This window comes from Trachypithecus francoisi, unplaced genomic scaffold, assembly GCF_009764315.1.
Source record: "Trachypithecus francoisi isolate TF-2019V2 unplaced genomic scaffold, Tfra_2.0 Lachesis_group9, whole genome shotgun sequence".
Taxonomy (NCBI): Eukaryota; Metazoa; Chordata; class Mammalia; order Primates; family Cercopithecidae; genus Trachypithecus; species Trachypithecus francoisi.
The window spans coordinates 76047962-76070557 of NW_022681474.1; the positions used below are offsets into that span (position 1 = coordinate 76047962).

The 22596-nt window shown below is 39.4% G+C and overlaps 1 protein-coding gene across 2 annotated transcripts in view; it reads left to right on the forward strand.

The window, feature by feature from the left end:
* The first annotated feature begins 951 nt into the window (after positions 1-951).
* Positions 952-22596, forward strand: part of IPMK (inositol polyphosphate multikinase) — a 78429-nt gene continuing 56784 nt past the window's right edge. The window contains exon 1 of one of the 2 annotated variants that reach the window (XM_033209768.1): positions 952-1500. In XM_033209768.1, coding sequence (XP_033065659.1) covers positions 1311-1500 — 190 coding nt within the window. In that variant the 5' untranslated portion in view covers positions 952-1310. The remainder of the gene's footprint in view (positions 1501-22596) is intronic. The other variant, XM_033209767.1, reaches the window with a different exon arrangement.

Below are 22596 nucleotides of genomic sequence, written 5' to 3' on the forward strand. Positions count from 1 at the left end.
ATCCAGGCCAGATTTTACGTCTCTTCCAGGTGTGTGGGCTTCTGGGGGCAGAGACAGGTGTTAATAGGACACTTACTTTAATCAGATACCTAAGATTTGACCCCAGTTTTTCTTGCTTGGGGCTTGTGACGATTTACCTTCAAGGCCAGGTCCAGCTTTTATATAACACGCCAGTGGCGGACATACAGGAATCAATGACTGAGTCACTGAGTCCCATTCCAGAACCTCGCTTAGCTACCGGTGTCTATCCCTTTCTCCTGCTTTTGATATAATTATCTACTCAGGACCTTGGAACCTGCACTGTCTTAAAGGTCGAGTTGGAGAGAGAAAAAACTTGCTCCTTTCTTTAAACAACGTGTTCACTTAAAAAAATTAGGATTTTTCTCTTTTACAGTCTGAAATTAGTGTCGGTTCCAATTTTATTTTATTTTTATATGTTTTATTTTTTGGTAAGAGCGGTTTAGAGACAGCAATCCGGGGAGGGGGGCTGATATTAACTAGAAGGGTATTTTGAAGGCGCATCTTCTAATAAGCTGCCTGCTTTAACTTCTGCTGTTTTTGTGCGGGGTGGGAGTTGGAGGGAGTTGAGTGCAGTTAGGGGTGGCCTTTAGAGCCACCCTTGGTAATGCTAGTGCCTTGCAATTCTAATGCCGCACTGCTCCGCACACTTGGAAGTCCCTGGCTTCTCTGAGCTGACGCGCTGAGAAGCGTGTTGAATGAATGAAGCCACAGCAGCACGCGTGACTTCGAAATGCCCGCGAGGTGGGGGTGAGAAGGAACACGAGTGCGCTCGCCCCATCCCTGCTCGCCGTCGCCAGGTCCCGGCAGCGCCGCGCGCCTTCCCATCTGATGGCCGGGGGGTGTCCTGTCGGACGACCTCTGGGCATGCTCAGTAGCGGCGGTGCAGGCGGCGTTGACGCGCGCGCGGCAGCTGAGGGGACTGGAGGACGGCGGGAGGGGGCGGGGGCGCAGGAGGTGGGGCCGCCGTCGCCGTCAGGGCCCCAGGGAGCGCGGGGCGCCGCTGCTGCTGCTCTTCGGCTCGGTTCTGTCTACCGGGCAGCGCCTGGGCCAGCGGCTGCGGCGGCAGAGAAGCAGGAGCGGGAGCCGCGCTCCGCCGAGAGTTGGACAGAGGAGCGCCCGCGTCCCCACGGCGTCATGGGCCCCCTCCCCAGGCCTCAGCGGGCACCAGCCGCGGGAACCCCCGGGCCTCCTCGCGCCCTAGCCTGAGCGACCCCCGGGTTCTCCGGCGCTCCTTCCTTGCCCTGTTTTTTTCCCTGCTCTCGCTGCCGCTACCGCTTCTGCTCTCCGTTATGGCAACAGAGCCACCATCCCCCCTCCGGGTCGAGGCGCCGGGTCCCCCAGAAATGCGGACCCCACCGGCGATCGAGGCCACCCCTGAGGGCACACCGCAGCCGGCGGGCGGCAGACTCCGCTTCCTCAACGGCTGCGTACCCCTCTCGCATCAGGTGGCCGGGCACATGTACGGGAAGGACAAAGTGGGTAAGTGGGGGTGGCACGGGGTTCGCCGCTCCCCTTCCGCCTCCGCGAACCCCCTGCCAGCCGAGGCAGCCTGGCGCTCCCGGGCCCCCCTGGTGTGCACGCCAAATCCCCGGCCTCTTCCGCTGTCCCCCGAAGCCTCGCCACTCGAGCACAAGGGGCTCGGAAAGTGGGACAATTCCTAGGGTGTGGGTCGTCAGGCTTGCAGCACTGGTGGCAGGGAGAGGCGTGCCTGGTCTCACCCACCCCCCGGGGAGGTTGGGTGTTGATTGGAGACCGCGTTGTTAGTGAAAATAAGGAACTTCATTTTTACTGGACGGGGAAGTAAATTCTCCCTTGAGCACAAGGTCTGTTTATTATAGGCGAGTAGCTATTGCAAAAGAAAAGGAATGAAATGCAGATGATGCTAATCTTGTACTTCTCTGCTGTGTGCAGCTGCATAGCTGGAGGGGAAGAAAAACACTGGGCTTTTTTGGGGGGGAGGTGAGAAGGAAAGAAAGCTTGTCTGTGATTTTTTCCCTGTCCCTTGAGGAGGTTTTTCTGGTGTCTCCTTGATTTCTCTGGGAGGCGTGGTTCCAGTAGTGCAGAAACTCGGATTCCTGGTAGGAAATTCACACGGGTATGGTACTAGAATGATACACAAAATGTTCAACTATTCTTGTTCATTTTATAAGGCTGTACCGTGGCTACTGTAATACATTTTCTGAGTTCACAAGTTTAAAGCTTATCTCAGCTTAGGAACGCTAATTCATCTAGCTTAATCGTAGTGGTTTCCTGGGCCATGATTACTTGGGTAACTTGATGGATGAGTATGTGAATATTGTGGATCTTTGACCCAGAAGAACCACTAGATACAATTTAGTTTATGCTGGTAAAATGATTCGGATTTAGGTTGCTAATACTGACATTTTTAGACGAGGTGACTAAAACCAACCCTGGTTAAGAATGACGTGCCAAAAGTCACGTTACAATATGTTAAGAATTGTGAAACCAAGAGTTCTTCCTTGGAGTACTGTTTTTTTTCACCATGTATTGTGTTTGCTGAAACAACTCAAGACTTTTAGAAAATGGGTATTAATTTGAGTATATGCTGTTTCTCAAAGCGACGTTTTCCACTACTTTTATTTTTACCTACTTTAATTGTTTGTGTGCCTTTCTCCCCACTAAACTGTGAATTCATAGAGGTTAGAGAGGGAATCTGTATTCTCATAGCGTTGTGCACGGACTGGGACTCAGTAACAGTCAGGAAATATTGAATAGTGAAAATTGACGGTTCTTTTAGTACACTGAGGTAAAGAAACAGCCTCCTCAAGGTGCTCAGTATAGACATTTCCTCCTGTGTGTCGGTGTCTTGTAATGAGAATTTGAGAGTACTCATGGGATTTCAGTTAATAGAGGAATGCCTATTGATTTATATTAATAAATTGTGATTTTAATATTCCTAATAATATTCTAAATGCCTGAAAAAGTAAATGTTTCCCTAAAGGTCCCTGGAGATTGACTTATATGCAAAGGAGAATAGATTTTAGAAATCTCAACATAAAAACAATCTAAATGATAATTGTCACTTAAGAGCATAACCACTGCTTTTCACAGTATGTAATAGTGATCCCATTCAGAGAGTTATTGCAAATAGTGGCTGAAAAGTTAATTTGTCACCCAAATTGCCTAATTAAATGAAAAGTTTAGATTCTGGAGTTAGTACTCCTTAGTTTTATTATTTCATTCCATGTAAAATAAACTTTTTTTTGCAGTTTCAAAAGGGTCTTTTGAGTAGGGACAGTCTTTGTGTCACCATAGTAGAATGGATTGAACATACTGTGCTATCAACCTAATAAATTGTTGAATTTAATTCTCAGATAGTTATACAATCCTGCATGTATTGTTAAGTAAAAGGATACTTGAATGATGATTATCTTCCCTATTTGTAAAATCGATAAGATGGTCACTAATTCAAAGTTCAACAGTTTTATTATGTTTCTCCACTGTCATAAGTCATGTACAGTTTAAAGAATATAATTTAGATCATGCTTTGGTCTGTCAATTGAAGTAATTCTCAGGATAAGCTTAAGGACATTATGTTGGTATTTGTTTTGTTTTTAAATTTGTGTTACCATCATTAAGTAACCAGAAATGTTCAATTTAGGACTATTTTACCTATTTCCAAAAAGGAGTTGTTGGCTTTGCTAGTTTAAAAATTAAACTCATGGAACTTGATAGAACAAAGGTGCTTGAGCAGAAAAATAGATCTTGTTATATATGCTAAGTTACAAGCATATATTGCTAGTTCAGATATCAGTTATATTTTACATTCTTCACTAAAACCATATTTCATCAAAGTACATTTAAATCTTAGTTCTAAGAATACAAAGTATTTTGTTTTTTAAATTGTAAAAATTGTATAGTACACGGATCTTTTAGGAAAAAAATTCAGTTTGAGTAGTGCCCTTCCCCCTACTCGTTCTCCCAGGGGCAATCACTGGTAACTACTTCCTGTCTATCCTTTCAGGCCTTTGTTTCTGGGCACATACATAAACACATTAGCACAGTTCTGTTTTTTCATACAAATAAATCTATCAGCAACTTTTCTCACTCATTCTGTATTATATCATGTATTATACCTATATTTTTGTACTTACGAGATACTTTATTCTTTCTAAAAATTGTGTTCTACAATGTGGATTTATCACAATTTATTTCTCTAATCGTAGATTTTTAGACTTTTCACCATTTGTTTGCTGTGATAAGTAATGTACTTATTAAACATTTTTGTATATTATAGCATACCTTGCACATTGTGTACTTATCTCTGTAGGAAGTTTTCACAAAAAAAGATCCATATAATTTCCCAAAATTCACCAAAGTTAGCATGAATATTTTTCTGCATAACGTTCTTTTAATATCAATTTCTTTAAAAAGTCCTTAAAGTTTTAAACAAATGATGGAAATCTGATATTTATTTCTTGATCCGATATAGGATATAGAAATGCGGCAGTCTATAGGGAAAACAAGGATTTAAACTGGTAATTGTGGGGGAGAAAGACCTACAATTATCTTGGCTTAGTAGTCTCTTTTGATTAGATATCCTCTGAAACATTGACCTAAAATTATTTCAACCCTTTGGAAAAGTTGCAAGAACAATAGAAATTAACATTTTGCCAGATTTGTTTTATTATCTCTCAATGCAAATAATGTTTTCTTAACTATTTGCAAGTAGGTTGCATACATTATGTCACTTTACATGTTAATACTTCAGTGTGTCTTCCTTAAGAATGAGGATATTCTCTTCTGTAGCCACAGCACATTGATCAACTATGGGAAATTTAACAGGGATATAATACTTTAATCTGTAGTCCATATTCTCACTTTGTCAACTGTTCCAATACTGTAATGTCTTTTGTCATATTTGTTTTTCTCAGTACAGGATCCGGTCCAGAATCATTTATTGCAATTAGTTGTTATGTCTTTTAGTGTCCTTTCATTTGTAACGGATCCCCAGCCTTTCCCTGTCTTTCATGACGTTGTCATTTTGAAGAGAACAGGCCAGTTATTTTATGAAATGTTCTTTAATTTGGGTTTCTGATAGTTCCTTATGATGGGATTCAGGTGATACATTTCCAGCTGGAACATTGTATAAGTGGAGGCTAACAATAGCTGCCCTTTAGTAGTGGATTAATTCTGGTTGTCTGATTCAAGTGTAGTCTGGCTTCTTCAGTATATAATTTTGTTTGTTTTTTGAGACAGGCTCTTGCTCTGTCACCTAGGTTGGAGTGCAGTGACATGATATAGTTCACTGCAGCCTCAAACTTTAGGGCTCAAGCAATCCTGCCTCAGCCTCCTGAGTAGCCGGGAGTATAGGTGCACACCACTAGGGTAGGCTAATTTTTTTTTGAACGGAGTCTCACTGTGTTGCCCAGGCTGGAGAACAGTGGTACAGTCTTGACTCACTGCAACCTCTGCCTCCCAGGTTCAAGTGATTCTCGTGCCTCAGCCTCCTAAGTAGCTGGGATTACAGGAGTGTGCCACCACACCAGGCTAGTTTTTGCATTTTTAGTAGAGACGGGGTTTTGCCATGTTGGCCAGGCTGGTCTCGAGCTCCTGGCCTCAGGTGATCTACCCACCTCCGCCTCTCAAAGTGCTGGGATTACAGGTGTGAGCCACCGCTGGGCCAGGCTAATTTTTACGTTTTTTGTAGAGATGGGATCTGGCTTTGTTGCCCAGGCTGCTCTTGAACTACTGGCTTCAAGTGATCCTTCTGCTTCAGCCTCCCAAAATGCTAGGATTACAGGAATGAGTCACCATGCCTGACTTCAGTATATAGTTAATGTTTTCTGTTCTACAATTAATAAGCTCTATGTGAGGAGACACTTTACAGTTATGCAGCTATCTGTGTTCTCATCAACTTCACCCCTAGATTTGGCATCTGTTGATTCTTGCCTGAAGCTGTATTTATTCTGATAGTTACAAAATTGTGATTTTTTCCCCCATTCTTTCACTCCGTCTGCTTTAACAGCTAGCATTCTGAGAAATAGCTCTCCCTTTACCCCTAAGTTTTTATGTCCTTATTTATAATCAATTTGCATCATGGATTCCTATTTGATAACATGTATCATTACCCATTATGGAACTTATTTATTTGACTTTAATCACATCTCAATGTTTTTAAAAAAGGAACTTATTTATTTTGTTGCTCAAATTGTCCCAAATTTGACCATTGAGAGCACTTTCTTTCTGTCATAACAGGTTTTTTAGAATTATCTCATAACTATCGTCCCCAGCCCTAGAGTCAACCATTTCTCCAAGGAGGCCTGGTTTCTTTTTGGGTAGAAAATGGTATTTAGAAACCAAGATCTGTGTTGTAATAGCTGTTGGAGTATCATTTCTTCCAGGACTTTTCAATGGATATGATTTTTAAAGTATGTATAAATATTTTAGAAATTGTAGTTTCATATTTCATTTAAACCCGAGTTCTTCCTTTCCCTTGATTCTAAATTTGTATTTCCCTTCTTCTCTAGTAAGAAACCTGGCTCCCAGTGTTATTAATATGTTTATTCTTTTGCTTAATCTTTTAATTTTCAGAATTTCTACACCCATACTACTTCAGAAAACAAGCCTAGAATAAAGAATTCAGGATGGGTTTTGTTTTGTTTTGTTTTCTTTTATACTTTTAAGTTCTGGGGTACATGTGCACAAGGTTCAGGTTTGTTACATATGTATACATGTGCAGTGTTGGTTTGCTGCACCCGTTAACTCATCATTTACATTAGGTATTTCTCCTAATGCTATCCCTCCCCCGCTTCCCCACCCCATGACAGGCCCCCGTGTGTGATGTTCCCCACCCTGTGTCCAAGTGTTCTCATTGTTCAATTCCCACCTATGAGTGAGAACATGCGGTTTTTGGTTTTCTGTCCTTGGGATAGTTTGCTGAGAATGATAGTTTCCAGCTTCATCCATGTCGCTACAAGGGACGTGAACTCATGAATTCAGGAAGAGATTTTCTTATACTGAGGGTATAAACTGTGTTCAAAAATTACCTGGGGCTGGGCACGGTGGCTCATGCCTGTAATTCCAGCACTTTGGGAGGCCAAGGCAGGTGGATCACTTGAGGCCAGGAGATCGAGACCAGCCTGGCCAACATAGTGAAACCCTGTCTCTACAAAAAAATGCAAAAATTAGCTGAATGTGTTGGTGGCACCTATAGTCCCAGCTACTCAGGAGGCTGAGGCAGGAGAATCTCTTGAACCTGGGATCGGAGGTTGCAGTGAACCAAGACTGTGCCACTGCACTCCAGCCTGGGTGACAGAGCGAGACTGTCTAAAAAACAAACAAATAAACAAACAAAAGTTAGTTGGATTAGGTTTTTTGGTTTTGGTTGTTATTTCTTTTTCTCTCTTTTTGCAGTAGTAGTATTCATTTGAAATACAGTTGGGTTCATTTGTTTCTGCTTAAATTCATATCCCTGCTTCCTCAGATTTTGTTTGTTTAATTATATATTTGAAAGCTCGTAACATTAACATGCTTCCAAAAAACAAAACTTTACAGAAAAGTATAATTAAAATTGTCACTCCCTTATCACTCCACCCCATCCATTCCTCAGCATCTCTTGTAGGTAATCAAGTTGATTGTTTTCTGATTTATCCTTTTTGAGTTCTTTTTACAGATATGTAAGTTTTATCTCCCTTTCTTTCTGATACAAAAGCTAGGATGCTTTATATACTGTTTTTCACCTGGTTTTTAAGAGTTAAGACTAAATCCTAGAAATTGATATGTATCAGTTCTTAGAGTTCCCCCTCATTTTTTTTTACAGCTCAACTGTGCATATTCAATCAATTTCCTGGATTTGCTTTTTGCCTTTTTATTTTCATTGGCTTGTTTATCCTACTTCACGATCTTGATTCAAGTTGTTTTGTAATAAGTCTTCATGCATTCCACTTACTATTTCAAGATTGTCTTGGCTTTTTCTGGTCCTTTGCATTTACATACAGATTTTAAATCAACTCATTACTTTTCCCCAGAAACCCGATGAGATTTTATTTGGCATTGCCTTGAATCTGTAGATTGCTTTGGTGAGAATCGATTTCTTTACAATATTGAATCTTCCAATAGTTGAACATGGTATATCTCTCTATTTAGTCCTTTAATTTCTCTCAGTGAGTCATAGTTTTCAGTGTACAGGACTTACATATTGTTTACTAGGCTTTTTCCTTAAGTATTTGCTTTTACTGTAAATTGTACTGCCTTAAGGGTTCTTTTTGAAAAAAATTTAAATTTATTAAAAATATGCCAGAATAGTACAGTGAACTAATGTATGCCATTCATCTGGATTTATCAATTGTTAATACTAATTTTGCCACATGTGCTTTATTACTCTCTGTATATGATGATTGTGCATAAACATTTAAGAATAAATTTTAGACATCATAACCTCTTTCCTCTAAATAATTGTGTATATGCCTAAAAATAAGACAATTTTCTTATCTAACCATAATAAAATTACAAAATTCAGAGTATTTAGCATTTGGGTTTTGCCATTATTCCAGTAATATCACTTACAACACTTTCCCTCATCCAGGATCACACATTACATTTCATTGTTATGATTCTTTCGTTTCCTGTTATTGGGAGCACTTCTTTCTGTATCTTTCATAACCATGGAATTTTTGAAGAGTATAGGTATATAACATTTTAGAATGTCCTTTAAATTCACTTTGTCTGAATGTTTTTTCATGATTATATTCAGATTATGCATTTTTGGTGAGAATATTATATGACTATGTCATGTCCTCAAAGCATATCATAAGACATAAGATGTCAGTTGCATTATTGGTGATGTAACTGATCACCTGGTTAAGTGATTTCTGCCAGGTTTTTCCACAGGATAGTTATCATTTTTGCTGTTAAGTAATTTGAGAGGAATATTTTGAAACTGTTATATATTCTGTTCCTCATGAAACTGTACCTTGATTGATAATATTTGACAGACTCATGTAGTACTATGATAATTGCAAAACAGTAATATTCTAACTAGCATTCCTGTTACATTTGTTTTCATTTTTGTTTTTTGAGACAGGTTCTTGCTCTGTTACCCAGGCTGGAGTGCAGTGGTACAATCATGGCTCACTGCAACCTCTGCCTTCCAGGCTCAAGTGATGCTCCACTTAAGCGTCTTGAGTAGCTGGGACTATATGCATGTACCACCATACCTGGCTAATTTTTTTTTTTTTTTCTTGTAGAGACGGGGTTTTACCACGTTGGCCAGGCTGGTCTTGAATTCCTCAGCTCATGCAATCCACCCGCCTCAAACTCTCAAAGTGTTGGCATTATAGGCCTTAGCCATTGTGCCCAGCCCTCATTTCTATTACATTTGTTAGTTGGCATTCTATATTAAGGAATAGATTTTCCTCCTGATTCATTCATTGATTGTTAAGGTGGATTTTTTTCAAACTTCAGGGGATAGATATTATCCATTATTGTTGCTGCTTGATGTTATGGTTGTCTCAGATTTGAGCAGTGGGAACTTCAAGCTGGCTCCTATGTGTTTTTGATATTTCCTGTTTTTTCTTTTAAAACATTTTTTAACTTTCTGGCATAAAAAGATATTCCACATTCCTTTTGTGTTTTCCCTGTCTTGGCCCTGAAATGAGCCATTTTTCTTCAAGAAACGCTTGTTCTTTTAGGGGTAAATGGTATTTAGAAACTATGGTCTAGCCACTAGGTGTGCTCATGGTTTCTTGGGTGTGATTGCTGTTTTTCCATTCACAGACTAGACTAAGAAATGTATAATTTCATATTCTTAAACATCTGAGTTAATCCCTCTACCTATAATTTAAATTCAACACCATGAAGTTCTTTTTTGTCTCCCTCTATTCTGTATTTACATCTCCCTTCTTCCTCAGTGAGAACTCTGTCTCCTGAAAACATCAGTATATTTATTCATTTTGAAATATTTAAACCAACTTATGTTCCTGGAACGATCTAAAAGAACCATTTTTAAAAATTGCATTGATTTTTCTTCATTGTCCATTTCTTAGTTCTTTGATTTTTCATTCCTATCTTTCTATTTATTTGGAATTAATACATTCTTTTTTCTGACATTTTAAATTGGAGACTTCCTTTTTCTTCTAATACAAGCATTTAAAACTGCACATTTCCCTTTAAGTACTAAGCAATACATTATCTGCATTTCACAAATTTTGATAGAGTTTTTATTATAATTTATATTAAAAATACTTTCTAATTTCCCTTGTGAATTTTGATACATGAATAATTAGAAGGGTGTTGTTTACTTTCCAACTATTTGGTGTTTTCCCAAATATCTTATTGTTACTTCCATTGTGGTCAGAGAATATTTCCTATATGAATATTCTCTGTGATTCCAATCTTGTTAGATTTTAGACTTGTTTTATGGTCCAGCACTTAGTCAATCTTGGTGAATGCTCCATTTACATATTAAAAGCATGTATATTCGGTTGGATATAGCATTCGTTCCACAGGTGTCAATTTGGTCAACTTGTTTGTTGCTGTTCAAGTTTTATATATCATTACTAATATTCTATTTGTTTTTTTTTTTTGGAGATGGAGTCTCACTCTGTCTCCAGGCTGGAGTGCAGTGACGTGGTCTTGGCTCACAGCAGCCTCCACCTCCTGGGTTCAAGCGATTCTCCTGCCTCAGCCTCCCAAGTAGCTGGGATTACAGGCACGTGCCACCATGCCCGGCTGATTTTCGTATTTTTAGTAGATGGCGGTTTCACCGTGTTGGCCAGGCTGGTCTTGAACTCCTGACCTTGTGATCCACCTACCTTGGCCTCCCAAAGTTCTGGGATTACAGGTGTGAGCCACCGCACCCGGCCTATTCTATTTGTTTTATCAATTGTTGAGAAAGTAATTATGGATTTGTCCCTTGTGGATTTGTCTGCCCTTTCAGTTCTGTCAGTTTTTGCTTCATGTATTTTGAACCACCAAATAATTTTAATTTAGTACACACATATTTAGAATTTTTGTATCATCTTAATGAACTGACCTTTTTATTGTTATGAAATGTCTCTCTTTACATATAATGTTCTGTTTCTTGTAGTCTGCTGTCTCTAATACTATGTGGTCTGATATATAATATTACTATATCAAACGTTCTTATGAGCAATAATTGCATGATATATCTTTTCCATTCTTTCACTTTTAACTCATCTGTGTCTTTAAAAAGTGTCCAGGGGTTTGATATTTTTCAGTCTGTTTCGGATTCTCTGAGCATCTTGGCTGTATGTTTTTATGTTTCTTAATACTTTTAGAACATTTCAGGCATTGCCTTGTCAATATTTTCTCAGTCCCTTTCTCACATTTTAAAAATGTTCTTTATTTTATTATTATTATTTTTTATTTATTATTGTTTTTGAGACAGAGTCTTGCACCATTGCCCACGCTGGAGTACAGTGTTGTAATCTCAGCTCACTACAACCTCTGCCTCCCAAGTTCAAGAGATTCTCATGTCTCAGCCTCCCAAATTGCTGGGATTACAGGCGTGTGCCACCATGCCTGGCTAATCTTTGTGTTTTTAGTAGAGACAGGATTTCACCATGTTGGCCAGGCTGGTCTCGAACTCCTGACCTCAGGCTATCAACCTGCCTTGGAGTCCCAAAGTGCTGGGATTACAGGTGTTAGCCACTGGGCCTGGCTGTTAAAATACCCTGTGTTTAACTGAGATTAAACAAAATCTATTATTCTCTTAGTATGTATATAATGTATATACTTTCTTATATCACAGGTTTTCTTTTCTAATAATAAAAGCAAAATATGTTGTTTTCATTTGTTTTATTCCGTTTGATTTTAGAAGCAGAGTCTTTTCCGCTCAGACCAGAGTGCGGTGGTGTGATCACAGCTCACTAGCAGCCTCAACCTCTTGGGCTCAAGTGATCCTCCCATCTCTGCCCCTCAAGTAGCTGAGACTACAGGCATGTGCCAACATGCCTGGCTAATTTTCATTTATTTTTTATAGAGATGGGATCTCACTATGTTGCTGAGGCTGGTCTTGAACTCCTCAGCTCAAGTTTTTTTCCTGTCTTATCAGGGGAACCAACCCCTAGTATTTCAACATAAGTTCTTTTCTATTTTCCCTAAGTGTTGGCTGGTCTGAGAAATAAAGAGAAAGAGTACAAAGAGAGAAATTTTACAGCTGGGCCTCTGGGGGTGACATCACATGTCGGCAGGTTCTGTGATGTCCCCTGAACCACAAAACCAGCAAGTTTTTATTAGGGATTTCAAAAGGGGAGGGGGGTACGAACAGGGAGTAAATCACAAAGATCACATGCCTCAAGGGGCAATAAAAGATTAGAAGGGCAGAGCGAGATCACAAGGCCAGGGCAAAATTAGAATTACTGATGTGGTTCCATGTCCTACTGGGCACGCATTGTCTTGATAAACATCTTAATAGGAAACAGGGTTCGAGAGCAGACAACCGGTCTGACTAGAATTTGCCAGGCTGGAATGTCCTAATCCTAGCAAGCCTGAGGGCACTGCAGGAGACAAGAGCATATGTCATCCATTATCTTCAACCACATAAGACAGACACTCCCAGAGCGGCCATTTTAGAGACCTCCCCTTGGGAATGCATTCCTTTCCCAGAGTTATTCCTTGCTGAGAAAAGAATTCAGTGATATTTCTCCTATTAGCTTCTGTAAGAAGAGAAATATGACTCTGTTCTGTCCGGCCCTGCAGGCAGTCAGACCTTATGGTTATCTCCCTAATTCCCTGAAAATCGCTGTTATCCTGTTCTTTTCAAGGTGCCCAGATTTCATATTGTTTGAACACACATGCTTTACAAACAATTTGTGCAGATAACGCAATCATCACAGGGTCCTGAGGTGACATACATCCTCAGCTTGTGAAGATGATGGGAGTAAGAGATTAAAGACAGACATCAGAAATTATAAGAGTATTGATTGGGGAAGTGATAAATGTCCATGAAATCTTCACAATTTATGTTCAGAGATTGCAGTAAAGACAGGCGTAAGAAATTATAAAGGTATTAATTTGGGGAACTAATAAATGTCCATGAAATCATCACAATTTGTGTTCTTCTGCTGTGGCTTCAGTCGATCCCTCTGGTCGAGGTCTCTGACTTCCCACATCACTGTCTCAGCTTTCCTAAGTGTTGGGATTATAGGTGTGAGCCACCACACCTGACCAATATATATTTATCATAGAAATTTCCAGGAGAAATTTACAAAAAAGAAAAAACAAAGAAATATAAATTACCTAGATGGTGATATCATCAAGACGGCAGAATAGAAGATCCCCTAGCATCACTGCTTTCATAAAAATACAATTAGAAACCATTCAAAGACAAGAGCACCAGCCTGAATACAGCAGAACTCGGGAGAATCAGAGAAATCCCCTGTATCCACAGACCTGAGAGAAACCTTGGCTGATAAGAGAAATCATCATTTCAGATTGTGCCAACCCCTCCCCGAAGCTGGCATAACACCACTCAGAAAATTTCCCTAGACCCATGGTTTCTGAGGTGAGAGGAGAGAATTGGAGGTGGATGTTTGATCTTCTCACTGGTCTGGGAATCTTCATGGAAAGCCCACTCCAGCTCCATCTCATAGGTACCATTGGAAATGCCAGAAGGATTGAACCAACTGGAGTGTATTGGGAACAAAAGTGGGTCAATGATTACAGTGACAGGTGTGTGGATCTTTGTGGCTACTCAGTACTCCAATCAGCTGGGAAACCGTGTTGAAGAGACTGGATGATGCCATAGAGCTGTAGGGACATAGTCTGTGGGATAGCCTGAATCCCAGGCTTTCCACAAAGCCCAGGTGCTTGCATGGAACCTTCCCTATATAGAAACAACCAACAGTCATGCTTAAGTTCCAGTGCCCACTTAAGTTTTCTCCAGTTTAAGAAACAGTGGTAGGGCAGCAATGTAGTTCTGTGGCAGTGTTTAAGCTTTGGTGCTCACTTTAAGTCTTCCCTAGAGTGGGAAACAATGGCAGGGCAGTGATTTCATCCTGCAACAGCATTTATGCTTCAATGTTCATTATAAGTCTTCCCCAGAACAGGAAACAATGACAGGGCAATGAATTAGTTCTAATGCAGTGTTTTAGTTCCAGTACTTACTCTGAGTCATCCACCAAACAGGAAGAAACAACAGGCCATGTTTAAGTTCTGATACTAAAAAGTAAAGGTCTAACTAACAGCAATAAAGAACACCTGCAAAAACTAGACGAGTTAACTGTCTCTTCAAATGTGCAGGCATCAACATAAAGATGCAAGGTTTGTGAAAATCCAACAAAGTATGATACTACTAAAAGAAACCAACTCAACTCCAGAAATGAACTAGAAGAATTGAAGATCTACAAGATTTTTGAAAGAGAATTTAGAATTACTTTTTGAAGAAGTTCAGGGAATCACAAGAAATAGGGATAGAAATCTGAATGGAATTTGGAAAACTCCCGAAATGAAATGAGAAGTTTGACAAAAATAGAAGTGTTTTTTTAAAAAAGAGAGAGATCCCATAAATAAAGAGTACCATGACTGAATGAAAAAACTCATTAGAAAGTTTTGACAGCAGACTTGATCAAACAGAGGAAAGAATTATTGAGCTTGAGGGTAGAAGCTATGAATTTACCTAAACAGAGGAGCAAAAAGAAAAGAATAAAGAATGAAGAGGGCCTACAAGAATTATGAGACATCAATAAGGGAAGCAACCTCTGATAATTGGAATTTTTAAAGGAGATGAGAGTGAAAAAGGCCTAGAAGGCATATTTAAGGAAATAATGACTGAAAATTTCCAAAATCTGAGGAAAGATGACAACATCTAGGTAAAGGAAGCTGAGAGATTACCATTCAAATTCAACCTAGAGAGGGAATTCCCCAAGGCACATTATAATCAAATTAGCAAAAATCAAAGACAAAGAAAAAATACTAAAAACATCAAGAGAAAGGAAACGTATCTCAGTCATGGAGCCCCAATATGGCTTTCAATGGATTCCTCAGCAGAAACCTTGAAGGCCAGGAGAGACTGGAATGCTATATTCGAAGGAAGGGAGGGAGGGAGAGAGGTAGGGAAATTGTCCACCAAGAATATTGTACCCAGTAAAGCTATTTTTCTTTTTCTTTTTTCTTTTGGAGATGGAGTTTTACTCTGTCACTCAGGCTGGAGTGCAGTGCGTGATGGCTCACTGCAGCCTTCACCTCCTGGGTTCAAGCATTCTCCTGCCTCAGCCTCCTGAGTAGCTGGGACTACAGGCACATGCCGCCATGCCCAGCTAATTTTTTGTATTTTAGTAGAGACAGGGTTTCACTGTGTTGCCCAGGCTGTTCTCAAACTCCTGAAACTCCTGAGCTCAGGCAGTCTGCCTGCCTTGTCCTCCCAAAGTGCTAGGATTATAGTCTTGAGCTACTGTGCCCGGCCCAGTAAAGCTATTTTTCAAACACAAAGGAAGGATAAAAACATTTCCAGACAAACAAATGTTGAGGGAGTTCATCAATGCCAGACCTGTTTTGCAAGAACTGTGTATTAGTCTGTTTTCACGCTGCTAATAAAGACATAACTAACACTGGATAATTTATAAAGGAAGGAGATTTAATTGACTCACAGTCCCACATGGCTTGGGAGGCCTTGCAATCATGGCAGAAGGTGAATGAGGAGCAAACTCACATCTTACATAGTGGCAGGCAAGACAGCTTGTGCAGGGGAACTCCCATTTATAAAACTATCAGAGACTTATTTACTACCAAAAGAACAGTATGGGGGAAACCACCCCCGTTATTTAATTATCTCCATCTGACTTTGCCCTTGACATGTGAGGATTACTACAATTCAAGGTAAGATTTGGATGGGGACACAGCCAAACCATATTAGACTGCTAGAGGGAGTTCTTCAGTCTGAAGGAAATGGATGCTAAGATGTAACAAGAAAACATCTGAAGTTAAAAAAACTCATGGATGAGACTGGGCACAGTGGCTCATGCCTGTAATCCTAGCACTTTGGGAGGCTGAGGTGGGTGGATCACCTGAGGTGAGGAATTTGTGACCAGCCTGGCCAACATGGTGAAACCCCATCTCTACTAAAAATACAAAAATTACCCGGGTGGGTGATGGGTGCCTGTAATCCCAGCTATTCAGGAAGCCAAGGCAGGAGAATCACTTGAACCCAGAAGGCACAGGTTGCAGTGAGCTGAGATCGCACCATTACACTGCAGCCTGGGTGATAGAAGGTGACTGCATCTCAAAAAAAAAAAAAAAAAAAAGAAAGAAAACTCTTGGATAAAAGTAGAACACTATTTGGTATTATGCTTATTATCTGTGTGATGAAATAATCTGTACAGCAGACTTTTGTGACATACAATTTACCTACAGAACAAACATGCACCTGGACCCCTGAACCTAAAAGTAAACCTTAAAAAAAAAAAAGTGAAACAATCAAATTCAGAATACTCTAATACTGTAGTTATGGTAAGTAAAACCACTTATATCTTAACTATGAAGACTAAAAGACAAAACTCTTAGTAACTCCAACAATTGGTTAAGAGGCAATATAAAAAGGTATAAATTGAAGCATGAAAGTCAAAGTACAGGGGGTGATATGGTGTTAAAATACAGAGTTTGTTTTTGATGCTTGTCAGTCCACATTGAGTTGTTACCAGTTTAAAATAACCTGTTGTAACTACAAAATATTTTTTATAAGCCTCGTGGTAACCACAAACCAAAAACCTGTAAGAGAGACACTAAAAATAAATGGCATAGAATCAGAACATACTACTAGAAAAAAATCCTTAACTATGACAATAAGTGGGAAAAAGGAAGAAAAGATCTACAAAACAACCACAAAACAACTAACAAAATGACAGAAGTAAGCCCTTACCTATCATACCTTGAGTGTATTAAATTCCCCAATTAAAAGACATAGAGTTGCTGATTGCATAATGAAACAAGACCCAACTATATGCTGTCTGCAAGAAACTCACATTACCTTTAAAGACACGCACAGATTGAAGGTAAAGGGATGGAAAGGTATTCCATGCAAATGCAAACCAAAAGAGCTGCAGTAGCTATGGTTGTATCAGATAAAATAAACTTTGTCAACAGTGTTACAGAGGACAAAGGAGGCCATTTTCTTACATAATGGTGAAGGAGTCAGTAGTATGGCAAGAGGATATAATCATTGTAAATATGTTTGTATGCAACACTGGAGCACCCAAGTATATAAAACATATTAATGGACCTAAAGGGAAAAACTGACTGTAATAGAATAATAGTAGGAGACTTCAACACCCCACTTCTGGCAATGGACATGTGATCCAGATAGAAAAATCAACAGTCTTCAGAGTTAAATTGGACTGTAAGCCAAATGGACCCAACGGATATTTACAGAATATTGCAGTAAACAGTTGCAGAATATACATTTTTTTCAATAATGCATGTGGCATTCTCCAGGACAAATCATATGTTAGATTCCAAAGCAAGTCTTAACAAATTTTTAAAAATAATACCAACCAGGGGCCGGGCACGGTGGCTCACACCTGTAATCCCAGCACTTTGGGAGGCCGAGATGGGCAGATCATGAGGTCAGGAGATCGAGACCATCCTGGCTAAATGGTGAAACCCCATCTCTACTAAAACTACAAAAAATTAGCCGGGGGTGGTGGCGGGCCCCTATAGTCCCAGCTACTTGGGAGGCTGAGGCAGGAGAATGGCGTGAACCTGGGAGGCAGAGCTTGCAGTGAGCCGAGATTGTGCCACTGCACTCCAGCCTGGGCAATAGAGCAAGAGTCCATCTCAAAACAAACAAACAAACAAATAGTAATATCAACTATCCTTTCTGACCACACAGAATAAACCTAGAAACCAATAATAGAAGGAAAGATGGAAATGGTACAAATTTATGGAAATTAAACAACATGCTCCTGAACAATGAATGGAGTCAATTAAGAAATTAAATTATAATATTCCTTCAGACAAATGAAAATGGAAACAGCATACCAACACATGGGATGCAAGAAAAGCAGTTCTTTGAGGGAAGTTTATAGCAATAAACACTGATGTCAAAATGTAGAAAGACTTCAAGTAACCTAATGATGCATCTCAAGGAGTTAGAAGAGCAAGAACAAACCAAAACCAAAATTAGTAGAAGTGAAATAGACGAAAAGTTTCTGAGGATGGTTTGACATACTATGGCAAATGGTACATCACATTCACAGAATAAAAAACAGAAACTATATAATTATTTCAATAGATGCTGAAAAAGATGTAATAAAATTCAACATCGCTTCCTGATAAAAACTCTCACCAAACTGTGTTTAGAAGGAACGTACTTCAGAACAAATAAAGGCCATTTGTGAAAACTCACAGCTAATATAATACTGAATTGGGAAAAACTGAAGCCCTTCTGAGATCTTAGAAGAAGACAAGGATGCTCATTTTTACCACTTCTGTTTGACATACGAGTGGAAGTCCTGGTCAGAGCAGTTAGTCAAGAGAAGGAAATAAGAAAGGAGGAAGTCAAATTATCCTTGTTTGCAGACAACATGATCTTATATTTAGAAAAATCTAAAGACTCCAACGAAATACTGTTAGAGCTGATGAAAGAATTCAGCAAAGCTGCAAGATACAAAGTCAACATATAAAAATCTTCATTTCTACACATCAGCGGTGAACAATATGAAAAAAAAGCAATCTCATTTACAATAGTTAACAACAACAACTTAACAACAACAACAAAAACCCTCGGAAAAAATTAAACCAGAAAGTGAAATAACTTTACAATGAAAACTATAAAACACTGCTGAAAGAATTGAAGAAGACACACAATATGAAAAGATATGTTATAGATTGGAAGAATTAATATCATTAAAATGTTCATACTACCCAAAGCAGTCTACAGAGTCAATGTAATCCCTATCAAATCACCAAAGACATTCGTCAGAGAAATAGAAAATTGTCCTAAATTTGTATGGAACCACAAAAGACCTCAAATACCCAAAGAAATCCTAAGCAAAAAGAATAAAGCTGGAGGTATCATACTACCTGGCTTCAAAATTTACCACATAGGTCTAATATCCAAAACACCATGGCACTGACACAAAAACAGACACATAGTCTAATGGAACATAATAGCGAACCTGTAAATAAATTCACACATTTCCAGCCAATTGATTTTTGGCAAAGATGCCAAGCACATACATTGGGGAAGGAATGGTGTCTTCAATAAATGGGGTGGGAAAACTGGATATCCATAAGCAGAAAAATGAAACTAGATCTCTATCCGTTTCCATATATAAAAAATGAATATGTATTTGATTGGATTGGATGTAAGACATGAAACTACCAGAATAAAATACTGAAGAAATGCTTTAGGACAATGGTCTGGGCAAAGATTTTCTGGGCAAGATCTCAGAAGGACAGGCAACAAAAGCAAACATACAAATGGGGTTACATCAAGCCAAAAAGCTTATGCACTGCAAATGAAACAATCAACAGAGTGACAGCTTATAGAATAGGAGAAAATATTTGCAGACTATCCATGTGAGAATAGATTAATAAGCAGAATATATAAATAACCAACTCAACAGCAAAAATAATCCAATAAAAACTGGGCAAAGATTCTGAATAGACATCTCTCAAAAGTGGACATACAAATGACCAACTGGGGTATGAAAAAGTGCTCAACATCACTAATCATAAGAGAAATGCAAATCTAAGAACCAATAAGATATTATCTCATGCTAGTTAAAATGGTTATTATTAAAACGTCAAACTGAGCATGGTGGCTTATTCCTATAGTCCCAGCCCTGGGAGGCTGAGGTGGGAGGATTGCTTGAGCCCAGAGGTTGGAGGCTGCAATGAGCTATGATTGTGCCACTGCACTCCAGCCTGTGTTACAGAGTGAGACCCTATCTCAAAAACAGTAACAGCGTATACATTTTTTTTTTTTTTTAAGTAAAAGAACAGCAGATGCTGGCAAGGATGTGGAGAAAGAGAACACTACTACACAGTTGTTAGGTATGTAAATTAGTGTAGCCACTTTGGGAAATAGTATGGAAATTCCTCAAAAAACTAAAAATAAATCAGCCATATGATCCAGCATTCCTACTTGTGAATATATATCCAAAAGAAATCAATATGTTGAAGAGATATCTGTACTCCCATGTTTACTGTAGCTGTATTCACAATAGCCAGCATATGGAATCAACCTAAGTGTCCACAACAGATGAATAGATAAAGTGTGGTTCATAATGGAATATTATTCAGCCATAGAAAAGAATGAAATTCTGTTATTTGCAGCAACGTGGATGGAATTGGAGCTCATTATATGAAGCGAAATAAACCAGGCATGGAAAGACAACACATGATCTTCTTCAGATGTGGGAGCTAAAAACATTGATCTCATGGTGGTAGACAGTAGAATGATGGTTGCCAGAAGCTGGGAAAGGTTGTTGGGAGGAATGAAGAGAGATTGTTTAACGGGTGCAAAAATACACTTAGAAGGAGTAAGTTCTAGTGTTTAATAGCATGATAGGGTGATTATAGTTCATAAAAATGTATATTTCAAAATAGCTAGAAGAGAATATTTGAAATGTTCCCAACACAAATAAATTATGCATTTGAGGTGATGGATATGCTGATTGCCCTTATTTGATCATTACACATTGTAAGCACATATCAAAATACATATATGTGCACACACGTAAGTATGTACAGTTATGTATCAAAAAACAAATATTTAGAAAGTGCCTTCCGCAGATAGAAATTTTAGCGTGCATTTATTTTGAATATTTGTAATCCTGCTGAATATACAACATTTTTAATTTTGTTGAAAAGCACATGCAGTTTGCCACCTTAGCCATTTTTAAATGTACAGTACTCTTAATTATGTGCACATTGATGTGCAACAGATCTCTGGGACTTTTTCATCTTTTTTTTTTTTTTTGAGACAGAATCTTGCTCTGTCACCCAGGCTGGAGTGCAGTGACATGATCTCAGCTCACAGCATCTTCCACCTCCTGGATTCAAGTGATTCTTCTGCCTCAGCCTCCCGAGTAGTTGGGTTTACAGGCATGTGCCACCACCACCACCTTTGGCTAATTTTTGTGTTTTTAGTAGAGACGGGGTTCCACCATGATGGCCAGGCTGGTTTCGAACTGCTGACCTCAAGTGATCTGGCTGCCTCAGTTTCCCAAAGTGCTGGGATTATAGGCATGAGCCACCGTTGCCTGGCCTACTTTTTCATCTTTTAAAACTCATGTCCACTGAACAACAACTCCGTTTTTCTCCCTTTTCCTGGCCCTTGGCAGCTAGCATTCTATTTTCTGTTTTCCAAGATTTTAACTGCTTTAAATATCTCATATAAGTGTAATCATGTAGTAGTTATCTTTTTGTTACTGGTTTATTTCACTTAGCATAATGTCTTTAAGTTTCATCCATGCGTTAGCATAAGACAGAATTTTTCTTTTTTTAAAGGCAGTGACATTCTATTGTATGCATATACAGTGCATATCCATACTTGCAATACATATGCATGTATATATACAAAATAATGAATGACATTCTATTGTATGCCTATACAGCTTTTTTTTTTTTTTTTTACCCATTCATCTGTCAATGGACATAGAAGTTGCTTCCACTTCTCAGCTATTGTGAATAATGTTATAATCAACACGGGTGTGCCTTTCTCAGATTTTTTTCCTAGGATAGTGTATTAGTTCATTTTCACACTGCTATAAAGAACTACCTGAGACGTAATTTATGAAGAAAAGAGGTTTAATTAACTCAGTCCCACAGACTGTACAGGCAGTATGGCTGGGAAAGCCTCAGGAAACTTTCAGTCGTGGTGGAAGGCAAAGGGGAAGCCCACACCTTCTTTACATGGCTGAGTAGGAGGAAGAGAGAGAGAAGGGGGAAGTGCTACACACTTTCAAACTACCAGATCTTAGGAGAACTCACTATCATGAGAACAGCAAGGGGTATATCTGCCCCCATGATCCAGTCACCTCCCACCAAGTCCCTCCCCCCAACACAGGGGATTACAATTCAACATGAGATTTGGGTGGGCACACAGAACCAAAACATATCAGATAGTTATCATTATCATAGACTGTTTGATATTATTCTAAAGATCTGGGATGTTTTCTTCTGATTTCTCCTTCCTTTTTGTTTTTTCTCCCTTTGTGTTTCAATTTGTATAATTTCTATTGACCGGGACATCAAATTTACTGATTCTCTCCTTGGTTGTTTTGAGTCTAGTGATGAACCTGTAGAAAGCTTTCTTCATGTTTGTTACCATGTATTTTATTTCTACTATTTCCATTAAACTCTTTTTTTTTTTTTTTTTTGAGACAGAGTCTCGCGCTGTCACCCAGGCTGGAGTTCTGTGGCCGGATCTCAGCTCACTGCAAGCTCCGCCTCCCGGGTTCACGCCATTCTCCTGCCTCAGCCTCCCGAGTAGCTGGGACTACAGGCGCCGCCACCTCGCCCGGCTAGTTTTTTGTGGTTTTTAGTAGAGACGGGGTTTCACCGTGTTAGTCAGGATGGTCTCGATCTCCTGACCTCGTGATCCGCCCGTCTCGGCCTCCCAAAGTGCTAGGATTACAGGCTTGAGTC